This window comes from Lichenostomus cassidix, unplaced genomic scaffold, assembly GCF_008360975.1.
Source record: "Lichenostomus cassidix isolate B80296 unplaced genomic scaffold, HeHo_3.0 HiC_scaffold_43, whole genome shotgun sequence".
NCBI lineage: Eukaryota > Metazoa > Chordata > Aves > Passeriformes > Meliphagidae > Lichenostomus > Lichenostomus cassidix.
The window spans coordinates 2,129,170-2,140,656 of record NW_028147635.1 but is presented as its reverse complement, the minus strand read 5'-3'; the positions used below and the strand labels follow the sequence as shown (position 1 = coordinate 2,140,656).

The window sequence follows — 11,487 nt, the reverse complement described above, 5'->3', positions numbered from 1 at the left end:
CCCAGTACATCCCAGTCCACTCCCAGTAGTTCCCAGTTCCCACCAGTAACTGCCCAGTAACCTCCCAGTCCTTCCCAGTCTGTCTCAGTACTCCCAGTTTATCCCAATCCCCTCCCAGTCACATCCCAGTTCCCTCCCAGTACATCCCAGTCCACTCACAGTAGCTCCCAGTGCCGACCAGTAACTGCCCAGTAAGTTCCCAGTTCTTTCCCAGTCTCTCCCAGTTTGTCCCAATCCCCTCCCAGTCCCTCACAATCTCTCCCAGTTTATCCCAGTCCTTCTCAGTGCCAACCAGTAATTTCCCAGTGCTCCCAGTCCATCCCAGTTCCCTCCCAGTGGTTCCCAGTGACCCCCCAGTGCCCACCAGTAACTTCCAGTCCATCCCAGTCCCTCCCAGTGCCCTCAAACCCCTTCCCAGTCCATCCCAGTTGCCATCAGTGCCTTCCCAGTAACCTCCCAGTATATCCCAGTGTCATCCCAGTCCCCTCCCAGTCCCCACAAACCATTTCCCAGTACATCCCAGTTGCCACCAGTCCCTCCCAGTGTCTCCAAGTAACATCCCAGTGCTCCCAGTATCCCCCAGCACCCTCCCAGTTCGTCCCAGTGCCCTCCCAGTGGCTCCCAGTGCCCACCAGTAACTGCCCAGGAACTTCCCAGTCCATCCCAGTTTATCCCAATGCCATCCCAGTTCTCCCCCAGTGCCCACCAGTAACTTCCCAGTCCCTCCCAGTGCCAGCCAGTAACTGCCTAGTAATTTCCCAGTCCCTCCCAGTACATCCCAGTCCATTCCCAGTATCCTCCCAGTGCCAACCAGTAACTTCCCAGTACATACCAGTTCCTTCCCAGTACCCCCAGTATCCACAAACCAATTCCCAGTCCCTCCCAGTCCATCCCAGTAATCTCCCAGTCCACTTCCAGTGCTCCCAGTGCACACCAGTAACTGCCCAGTAAGATACAAGTTCCATCCCAGTCTCTCCCAGTCCTTCCTAGTATCCTCCCAGTCTGTCCCAGTTCCCTCCCAGTTTATCCCAATCCCCTCCCAGTCCCTCCCAGTTTTCCCCAATCCCCTCCCAGTGCTCCCAGTCTATCCCAGTTCCTCTCCCAGCACAGCCAGCTCAAGCTCCGCCCCCCTGATGCTGCGTGGTGCTGACAGCAGGCGGAGAAACTGAGGCACTACTGGGAGGCCATGGGCACCTTACTGGGGGTACTGGGATATACTGGGAGGGACTGGGAATGGACTGGGACAAACTGGGAGAGACTGGGAGGGAGTTAATGGGGTTTAAAGGGAGGGAAAAGAAAAATGGGGATTTGGGGTTACTGGTTTATACTGAGAGGGAACTGGTTTGGTACTGGGAGGGACTGGGAGTTACTGGATTGAACTGGAAGGGTCACTGGGCCATACTGGGAGGTCAGTGGGAGTTACTGGGATGGACTGGGAAGTCCCTGGGAGGCTTACTGGTTTATACGGGGAGGGAACTGGGATTTGCTGTGGCTATAGTGGTTCATACTGGTTTATACTGGTTTGAATTGGTCTATACTGATTTCTACTGGTTTAAACTGGGATGTCACTGCACAGCAGGGGGTGCCATCCACCCAGGTGCTTTTCCTGATTTAAACTGGGATTTACTGGTTTATAGTCGGTAGACCTGATGCCCTAAACTCCCCATTCACTTTAACAGGTAGACCTGGTGTTGTGATCCAAATATTAAGGTTCTTTGGAAATAGCTCTGCCTGAATTAAGGTGCAAATGAGACCATATACCAGTCAAAAGTATGAGTTTTATTTGATCATAAATAAGAGAGAGAGAGTGAAGAAGAGAGAAAAGGAGAAGTAGGAAGAGAGGTGGGTGGGACAGAAAGAGGGTGACAGAGACAGAATAAAGAAAATATCACCATCCATGGATCCCAACAATGTTGTGTTGATCCTCTCCAGCTGCTCTTCTCGGTGGTGATGGTCCCCCGAAAGCAGAGAATGCCATGGGTTAATATGGACTCAGGCCAGGTGGCAATGTCCAGGCATGTCCCCCCGGGGCAGGGGGCAGTCTCTAGCAGCAGACTCTGCTTGCATCATGTGCACTCCTGTGGTGCAAGGCCTAGCATTTGGGGGTCTTTGATGGATTGTGACTCCCCCTCAGCTGCCTCTCACGTGAAAGTCCCGTGGATGTGGCTTGTGGGGTTGGGGGTTCCACAGCTGGACAGTTTGTGTAACGGAGGATGTGTGTTTATTGCCTCTGACCAGAGGTTACACCATGCACCCCCAACCTCCTCCACCTCGGCTGGAGGTGAGCTGTGCTCACACAAACCTGGCTTCTGTGAGCTGTGCTCTGCCCTCACTCCAAACTCAGCCAGGGATGATTCTCAGAGCAGCTGTTGGCTTTGGCCTTTGTGGATGCATTCCTTTCCCTCAGCCTGAGATGACTGAACAATAGGTTTCCCTTTATCTAATCTCAGCAGTTTGACTTTCAGTCCAAAGTCCCAGTCAGGTATCTTCAGGGAGGCTTCTTTGATTGTAGCTTCTTTATACAGTTTTTGTTCTAATGAGCAAAACTTTATATCAATGTATGAGGCATGAACTATTTCAGTTTCTAACAAATGGGGATCCCCAGAGGGGGGACCACCAAGAGCCCCAGTAGCCTGCAGAGAGAGACAGGAGAGAGGATCCCTGGGACCCCCAAAACCCCAGGCTTCCCTAAGCAGGACTCCAGAGAGAGGAGACCCCCAGAATGGGGAACTTGGCGAGGGGGAACCCCTGGGATTCCTGGGACCCCCGGCAGTCTGGGGAGAGTGGGGATGCTGGAGACAGGAACCCACAGTACACACAGGACTCCCAGCAACCCAGATGGGGGAAACCAAGAAGCCCAAAGTGGACAGACCAGAGACAGGGAACTGCTAGGAGTGTTTTTGGTGCTGAATCTTTGTGATCTGGAGGGTTTCGTGGACCTCAGATCCACAATGACTTCTAGAGATGCAGTCAGAAAGGGTGACATTCAAACTCAATGTAGTCACCCCATGTTTTCCCTCAAACCAGGATTTCCCATTCTCAGACCTTGGCTGGATGGAGGAGAAGGCTGTGAGGAAGAGGAAGATGCCCCAGGACAGCCAGGCAGGTGAGGAGGAAGTCACTGCCCCTTTCCCCCTCTCTTCTCCTCTATCTTCCAGCCCAGAATTGCCTCTGGCTGCAGAACAACCCTACTGATGACTCTGTCCTGCTGGGGATGGATTGGGAGAATCTCCTTCCCCTTCCCTCTGGAACAGAGGAAAATCCCAAATCCTCTCCTTGTGTTTCCTCCCCCAGGCAATGAGCTGGGAATGGAGACCGTGGAGGACAAATCCTCCCTGAAGAACCTCATGGAAGAGGCCATTTTGATCAACTCCATGGTGCAGGAATCCAATGGGGAGGAAAAGCCCTGGAGATCTCACACGAGGAGAGGTTCCAAACCAAGCCCAGGGTGCTGTGAGGAGCAAAGACCCACCCTGTGCCAGGAAATTGGCCAGCAATCGAGCCAGAGCTATGAGCAGGTGGCCCATGAGCAGCTTCACACCAGGGAGAAGCCCTACAAGTGCTTGGAATGTGGGAAGAGCTTCAGGACAAGCTCTCTCCTTATCCGCCACCAGATGATCCACACTGGGGAACGACCCTACAAGTGTGGGGAATGTGGGATGAGTTTCACCAGGAGATCCCGTCTGATCATCCACCGGAGGATCCACACTGGGGAACGGCCCTATGAGTGTGGGGAATGTGGGAAGAGCTTCAACCAGATCTCCCACCTGATCCGCCACCAGATGATCCACACTGGGGAGAGGCCCTATGAGTGTGGGGAATGTGGGAAGAGCTTCATCACGAGCTCCTGCCTGATCATCCACCAGAGGATCCACACTGGGGAGAGGCCCTATGAGTGTGGGGAATGTGGGAAGAGCTTCAGAGACAACTCCACCCTGATTGTCCACCAGAAGATCCATACTGGGGAGAGGCCCTACAAGTGTCCCGAGTGTGGAAAGAGGTTTCAGACCAGCTCAGCTCTCCTCGTCCATGAGCGGATCCATACTGGGGAGAGGCCCTACAAGTGTCCCGAGTGTGGGAAGAGGTTTCAGACCAGCTCCAGCCTCCTCCTCCATGAGCGGATTCACACTGAGGAGAGGCCTTTCCGCTGCCCTGACTGCAGGAAGGGCTTCAAGCAAAACTCCCACCTCATCACCCACCGGCGCATCCACACTGGGGAGAGACCCTATGAGTGTTCCGAGTGTGGGAAGAAGTTTCAGAGCAGCTCAGCTCTCCTCCTGCACCAGCTGATTCACACAGAGGAGAGGCCTTTCCGCTGCCCTGACTGCAGGGAGGGCTTCAAGCACAACTCCACCCTCATCACCCACCGGCGCATCCACACTGGGGAGAGACCCTATGAGTGTGGGGAATGTGGGAAGAGCTTCAGCCAGAGCTCTCACCTGATCGTCCACCAGAGGATCCACACTGGGGAGAGGCCCTATGAGTGTCCCGAGTGTGGGAAGAGCTTCACCCAGAGCTCTGGCTTGACCCAGCACCAACGGAGCCACCAACGGAGCCACCAGTAAGAGAAGCCCTGCACAAGCCCCAACTGTAGAAAGAGCTTTGTCTTCTGCTCCAGCCTTATTACCTAGAGCCTCATGGTTTTACTGCTATTTGGGAGGGGTGTTTGGTGTTCAGGAGCTATTCTGGATGATTTGGTGCTTCAGGGATATATGGTATAGTTTCTTTCACCATTTTGTGTTTGAAAAGCCAAGAGGGTTCATCCATTACCTCAAAACCACTCGATTCCACTGGAAAGTACTCAATCTTACCCCAAAATGGCTCAATCCCTGCCCAAAATTGTTGGAAAACACAGTTTTCCAGCAAAAATTGTGTTAGTTGAGCAGGCCTGAACAAAGCCTCAGCATAGGCAGGCCTCAGTAAAAATCCTAGTAAAGTGTCATGAGAAGCTAAAACCTGGGAACACAGCTGTGTGTTTCTAGACTGTGAGAAGAATGTTATAAGATAAGATAGGGAGTCAGAAGTGTTATGAGAAAAGAATAAGGGAGTCATCAGGAAGAACCCTGATTATGTGAGAACAGACTGAAGATACGTGTGTAACTATAATTGGAAAGATCTGTAACAGTATATAAGTTTCTCGTTTGGTGAAACAAAGTGGAGCTTGTTTTCTGACCCACATTGGGCCGTGTCGCTTGCTCTCTCTTGCCGCTCGTCAAATGGTGACCCCGATGTGATACAGAGACACAGATAGCAGGACTTAGGACCCCTCTCCGAGAAGCGACGACCACGGACACTGGCAGCAGAGTTTACAGCCCTGCTCCAGACAGCGGCGAGAACGGAGAGGTACTGGAGCAGCACCGGTGAGCCAAGGTCATCGCCCCTGCTAGGAGGGTGATCCGAGGGCTCGGGCCAAACAAGACCCGCTTCCGTAAGGGCTATAACCTCAGAAAAGCTGCATTTGGCGACCGCAGAAGATAGAGAGACGACGGCGGCGACCAAGGTACTTTAAACCCAGCTGGACCAAAATGGAAACGGAGGTAGCCCAAGATTTATTATTATGCTTTCTACGAAAGCGGGGAGTAAGCAAATATGCTTTAAGGCAATTAGCCGCTTTAATTGCAACAGGGGAAGCCAGAGGATTTTTTGTTAATCCTGATATGATCTTTGATGAAAGACAGTGGCAGAAGTTTGGTAACTGTTTGTTTAACGAAGTGATAGATGGTGATAAAACCGCAATAAAACTTAGCAAACCGTGAAGTGGTGACCTGCTTACAGCATAATGCAGCAGAGAGAAAAGTTGCAGACGTAACAACAGAAAAAGTAGCAGCCACAGAGAGCAGAGAAAAACCTGAGAGTTGCCGTGCTGCTTTTAACATGCAAAAGACTTTGGCAGCTGCACAGCTGGGGGAGCCCCCGCCGCTAGGGGAGGGGGGAATCATAGCTCTCCCTCGCTGCCACCACTGGGAGAAAGGCAGCACTCCGCGTTGCCAGCAGAAAACAACAGTCTGATACCGGAATGGAGTTGTTTCTCCTCATAGTCATGAAGAACTTTCAGGAGTTCTTCCCTTTTGCTCTCTAGCTGCAGATACAGATCTTTGAACACGCTCTCCAGCTGTTCTCCCCAAGACCTCTAATTATTCACTTTGTCGGGTGAAACACCCATTGCCATGTGTTGACCAGCAGCACAGCCTTGCTATGGCTGATCCGGTGCAGCTTCATGACTTTTCAGCCTTTCTAGAGTTCCAGGGAAACGTCTCTGAGCTTGGCTCCTTCCGTAAGCACTTGTCCTGGCAAACCTTCACCACCTGCTGCAGCTCAGCAACCAAAACTCCCTGAAAATGTCCAGGCACATGGAGCAGATCGGCTCTTCCTTCAGCCCGGCTGCACTGACACTGAGACCAAAAAACTTAATTCCAGCCTTTTACTGATAAAGAAGCATTGTAACAATATATTATCCTGATAAAAAATAACACTTTGATTGCTAAAGCCATGAACAAAAGCTGAATTTTGCTAAAGTGGGGCTTAAGATAGTGTTTGTGTGTATGTGTGAATACTGCAGGCCTGCTGAAAGTGTTGTTTACTTTTTGAGTGTTTTAATGTGTAGATGAAACCTGTAACTGCTGAGAGTGTGGTTTTGATTTCTTAAGAGTTTTGATGTGTGAATGAAACCTATGAGTAAAGTTCTACTGAATAGTTTAAGCTACCTGTTAAGTGCCTTTGGTTAAGTATAGATTCTGTTAAAGTTAAGTAATATTGAATTTAAATTCTATTAAGTTTTAAATTCTATTAAGGTTGAATTCTATTAAGTAATATTAAGTGATGTTAATGTTAAATTCTGTTAAGTTTTAAATTCTGTTATAGTTAAGTTTTGTTAAAGTGATATTAATTTTAAATTCCATTATAGTTAAGTCCTATTAGTTTTAAATCCAATTTGTTAAAATTAAGCTTTATTCATTTTCAGTAATATTAATTTTAAGTTTTAAATTTGTTAGTTTATATTATTATTCACAAAAGCCTTTGCAGTTTTATCTTCCTTAGTTAAAGTCAAATGATAATGTCCACTGTTTTCAAGTATTTCACCTCACCTTATATAGTTATCTGCAAAAATAGTAACATGTTAAGACACTTTCCTTATTGATATTAATCAAAGCTTGTTTATAAGATGTTCTAAGAAAACCCTCCTACTTAGGGCCTAGGCTCTGGCCAAGCCTCAGTCCTAACTAGCTGGGAAATATGCCATGAGTCCCAAGTGTTCTGCACCAAAATGTGATCAAGTAATTTTAACTTACCAAATTGAGTTTATAAAAGCCAAACCTTCTTCCAGGTAAACTTGGAGTCCTTACCCGGGAAAAGTTCTCCAAGCTTTAACTGTGAAGTGAATGTTTCCAGCAATAGCAGTTCCTGAACCATGGCAAAATAACTAAATAACTAGTGATATTTCCTTAAGTAAATTTATAATAATTGTAGTAATAAAAAGTATTTATAACAAAGCAAATTAATCTGACAACAGACAATGTCTGTTCTCACAAACGAAATGGGTGAATTTGTTGGAAAACACAGTTTTCCAGCAAAAATTGTGTTAGCTGAGTAGGCCTGAACAAAACCTCAGCATAGGCAGGCCTCAGTAAAAATCCTAGTAAAGTGTCATGAGAAGCTAAAACCTGGGAACACAGCTGTGTGTTTCTAGGCTGTAAGAAAAATGTTATGAGATAAGATAGGGAGTCAGAAGTGTTATGAGAAAAGAATAAGGGAGTCATCAGGAAAAACCCTGATTATGTGAGAACAGACTGAAGATACGTGTGTAACTATAATTAGAAACATCTGTAACAGGATATAAGTTTCTCATTTGGTGAAATAAAATGGAGCTTGCTTTCTGACCCACATTGGGCCGTGTCGCTTGCTCTCTCGCCGCTCGTCACAAAATTACTCAATTCCATAGCCCCTCAGGGTGGGATGACATTGGAAGGGGATTGGGCAAAGTGGGATGCAGTTCCAGAGGGGTGAGATGGGCATTGGGTGGGGCAGGATGGGTGGGATGGGAATTGGAGGGGTGGAAGGGTGGAAATAGGGCTTGGGAAGGGGGTCTTGATGTCCAGGAGGGGTGTGATGTGTTGGGGTGGGGATTGGGAGTGTGGGGCAGGGTCTGGAATGAGACAGCCAAAGGTTGGGGATGATGAAGGGAGGGGAAACCTGTTCCTTTTTTGGGTATTATATAACTGGATTATTCCTCATGAGCCTTGAGGCAATAAAGAAAAAGGAGGTTCATCCTTTTGGTGTGGTGCTGTGTGTTGGGATTTGGCAGGAACCGCAGCACAGTGGGCGCCAGCCTGGCCCAGCCCGGGCTCCCAGCAGGAGCAGCAGCAGCATTGCCAGCCCTTCCCAGCTGCTCCTCCCTTGGCTTCCCCAGGGGTTTTCCAGGGGAATTCTGGAGTACAGCAACAATCACCCACAAACTGGTCGCTGGGCTCAGGCCTTGGCCTTTCTGCTTCCTCCAACCAACCCAGGCTTCTCTCAGCATTCCAGTTCCCTGCTCAGAGCCTTTGGCTCCCTGCAATCCTGGCCCCAAAGATCTGCTCTCACGAGTCCCTGGGGAGCCTTTGGCAGTCTCTGCCCTCAGTGGGGCTCATTGATGCTCCAAGGGACTTGGAGTTTTGCTTCTGACTCCTTGAGCAGCTTCTTCCACCTTGTGGAAGTCCCTGAGGGTCACAGACTCAGCCCCAAATCCACCGTGGCGCTCATTAAAATACAGAAAGCCCTCGGGAGCTCTTTGTCTTCCTTCCATTGTCTTCAAGTGCTCAGGGTTTGTACAGCTCATTGGAGTCACTTTGGTGTTCTTTTTAGGTAGGGAAATTGCAAAGTGCAACTCACTTTTTTTTTTTTTTTTAATCCAAGGGGTTTATTTGGGTGGTTTTTTTCAGTTCAGAGAAGAGGTGTTAGAAACATTCTCCACATGGTCTTAATGTTGAATGTCCCCTAAGAAAGGATGGACACATAGAAGAATGAGCCCCTTGAGGGCTGACCCTGTTGGGACAACCTGCTCCTCAGCCCAACCTCACCATGGCTGACATTGCCCACCTGGCACTGACATCCCTGTTCCCTGCATCACAAACTTGTCCCCTGAGCTCTGCAGCTGGCTGTCCCAGCCTATTGCTCCATGTCCCACCTGCTCTCCTCAGGGCTCTGCCTGCACACAGGCCCAGGAGGAGTTTTCCTGTTTGTGAGGAAAGAATGGAAAAGCCTGAGCAGGTTCCCTAAACAACAAACCCCACTCAGGAACCACATGCTCAGTACAGGCTGCCTCTGATGATGTCACTTTTCTACAAGGGACAATGTGACCAGAAGTGATCTCTGTAAGCAGAATTCTCTGTATCTTGAGGCAAAATTCTCTGTCCCTGTCCTTTCCCTTGATCTCTGTTGCAGATGGAAGCTGATGGTGCCATTCTCACCTTTAATCCCTCTTTTGAATACAAACAGATGTTGAATACGAACAGGTGTGTTAAGCAGGTGTTGCTCAATGTTAAAGCAAAGCTTTTGTGTTCCCAATGGAATCACAGAGATCATTGTGACACTTTGGGGCCACATGGAACCATGGAGACCAAAGTGACACTGCAGGGCCTCATAGGTGAAGGGAGACCATTGTGACTCTGTGGCTCCTCATGGAACCAAGGGGTCATTGTGACACAGTGGGGCCTCATGGAACCCAGGAGTGCATTGTGACACTACAGAACCTCATGGAATGAAGGGGACACTGTGACACTGTGGGGCCTCGTTGGAACTCAGGAGACCATTGGTGACAGAACAGGAGCTCATGGAATGGGGAGAGCCAGGCCCAGGGGACATGGCTGCAATGGTGATGGCTGTGAGGTCACTGCCACTGCAGCAGCCTGCTTGGCCCTCAGCTGACATTCTGGCCAGGAGTGTTGTGAGGTCACCCAGCACATCAGAGAACCAACACAACAGGAATTCCATCCTTGGGGAGAGGAGGGGTTTCACTATGTCAGGTTGCACAAAACTCCTGTCCTTGGACAATTGCTGGGATGGGGCATCAACTTCACTGGAAAAACAGTTGATGTTTTGTGACAATCTCATTGTAAAATATTCCTTCCTTATAACAAATCTAAATCCACTCTCATTTAGTTTAAACATATTGACCCTTCTTCTGTCACTGTAAACTTTGCGAAAAAATGACACTCCATTTTCCTTGCATTTTGACCAATATTTTTCCTTTCTCAAAAACCTTGGAGAAGACCAAAAAATCTCCCAAGATGGGGTTTGGAGGCCTCATCACGTAAGCAAGATGTGCAGTTACAGAGTGAGCTGTGTAACATCATTGAGTAGCTGTATGAGATCACAGAGCAGGCTGTGTGACATTACTGACTGGCTTGTGACACCACAGAGCAGGCTGTGAAATGCCAGAGCGGGATGTGATATGTGACATCATAGAGTGGTCTGTGGCATCACAGTGTGGCTGTATGACATCACACAGCAGGCTGTGAGGTGATAGAGTGGACTTGTGACACCACAGGGTGGTTATGTGACATCACAAAGGGGGCTGTGAAATCATGGAAAGGCTGTGAGACATGATAGAGCAGGCTGTGATATAATAGAATGGGCTGTGACATCACAGGGCAGCTTTATGTGACCATAACAAAGGCTGTGTCAGATCACAGAATGGGCTGTGACAACACAGGGTGACTGTGTGACATCACAGGGTAGCTGTGTGACATCACAGGGTAGCTGTGTGACATCACTGGGGAGGTCACTCTGCCCCAGCCCCCCCTCACAGTTCCCCCAGACAAGTCCAACGCTGCTCATGCACAGCAGGGTCCCCTGTCCCCCCAGGTCCCCCCTGCCCCCCAGTGCCACAGCCTCCTCCAGAGGATGTTCCACGAGATTGACCCCCAGAGCCTGACATGGGGACAGGGGGGACAGGGCCCTGGGGGGTGGGACAGGGGGACAGGGACCCCCCAGCAGTGTCCCTGTGTCCCCCAGGGCGAGAGCCTGGCCCAGGGCTCCTTCACCCTCTTACAGATGAGGGCTTGAGAGCACTTAAAAAATCCCCAGCAAGGGATCAGCAAAAACCAGATTTAATATTAAGCGACAGTACAACAAAGTTCCTTGGCAAGAGTCACTCTGCTCCTGACTGCACAGTTCAGGCACACCAGGGGAAAAAACTAACACCAGAAGCAAGGAAATCAAGGCAATCAAACCAGAAATTAACTGAGAACTGCCCCTGTGTGTGTGTGTGTGTGTGTGTGTGTGTGACTAAAGGACAGTGAGGGCAAGGATAAAAGGAATATGGCCTAAAAGCTTAACAGCCCTCAAACTTAACAGAACTTAACCTCTACCTTAACCTGAACTTGGACCTTATATGCAACAATTTAGCAAAAGAACAACCCTTAGCAGCATTTCACTTAGCTCATACCTTATGACTGAACCTCACTTACAGGCCTAACTCACTCAGATATCCAAGGCACTGCAACACCT

At 49.2% G+C, this 11,487-nt stretch overlaps 1 protein-coding gene across 1 annotated transcript; it reads left to right on the top strand.

The window, feature by feature from the left end:
- Window positions 1-1,684: 1,684 nt before the first annotated feature.
- Window positions 1,685-5,091, top strand: LOC146421139 (uncharacterized). Its single transcript, XM_085047580.1, has 2 exons — window positions 1,685-3,106; window positions 3,295-5,091. Exons 1-2 carry the CDS (start codon window positions 2,965-2,967, stop codon window positions 4,563-4,565), a joined length of 1,413 nt encoding a protein of 470 aa, XP_084903706.1. The 5' UTR covers window positions 1,685-2,964; the 3' UTR covers window positions 4,566-5,091.
- The last annotated feature ends 6,396 nt before the right edge of the window (window positions 5,092-11,487 follow it).

Coding starts and splice junctions, on each gene's coding strand:
- LOC146421139 (XM_085047580.1), top strand. CDS start 2,965: ATGCAGTCAGAAAGGGTGACATTCAAACTCAATGTAGTCACCCCATGT. Junction 3,107..3,294: donor GCCCCAGGACAGCCAGGCAG/GTGAGGAGGAAG, acceptor TTCCTCCCCCAG/GCAATGAGCTGGGAATGGAG.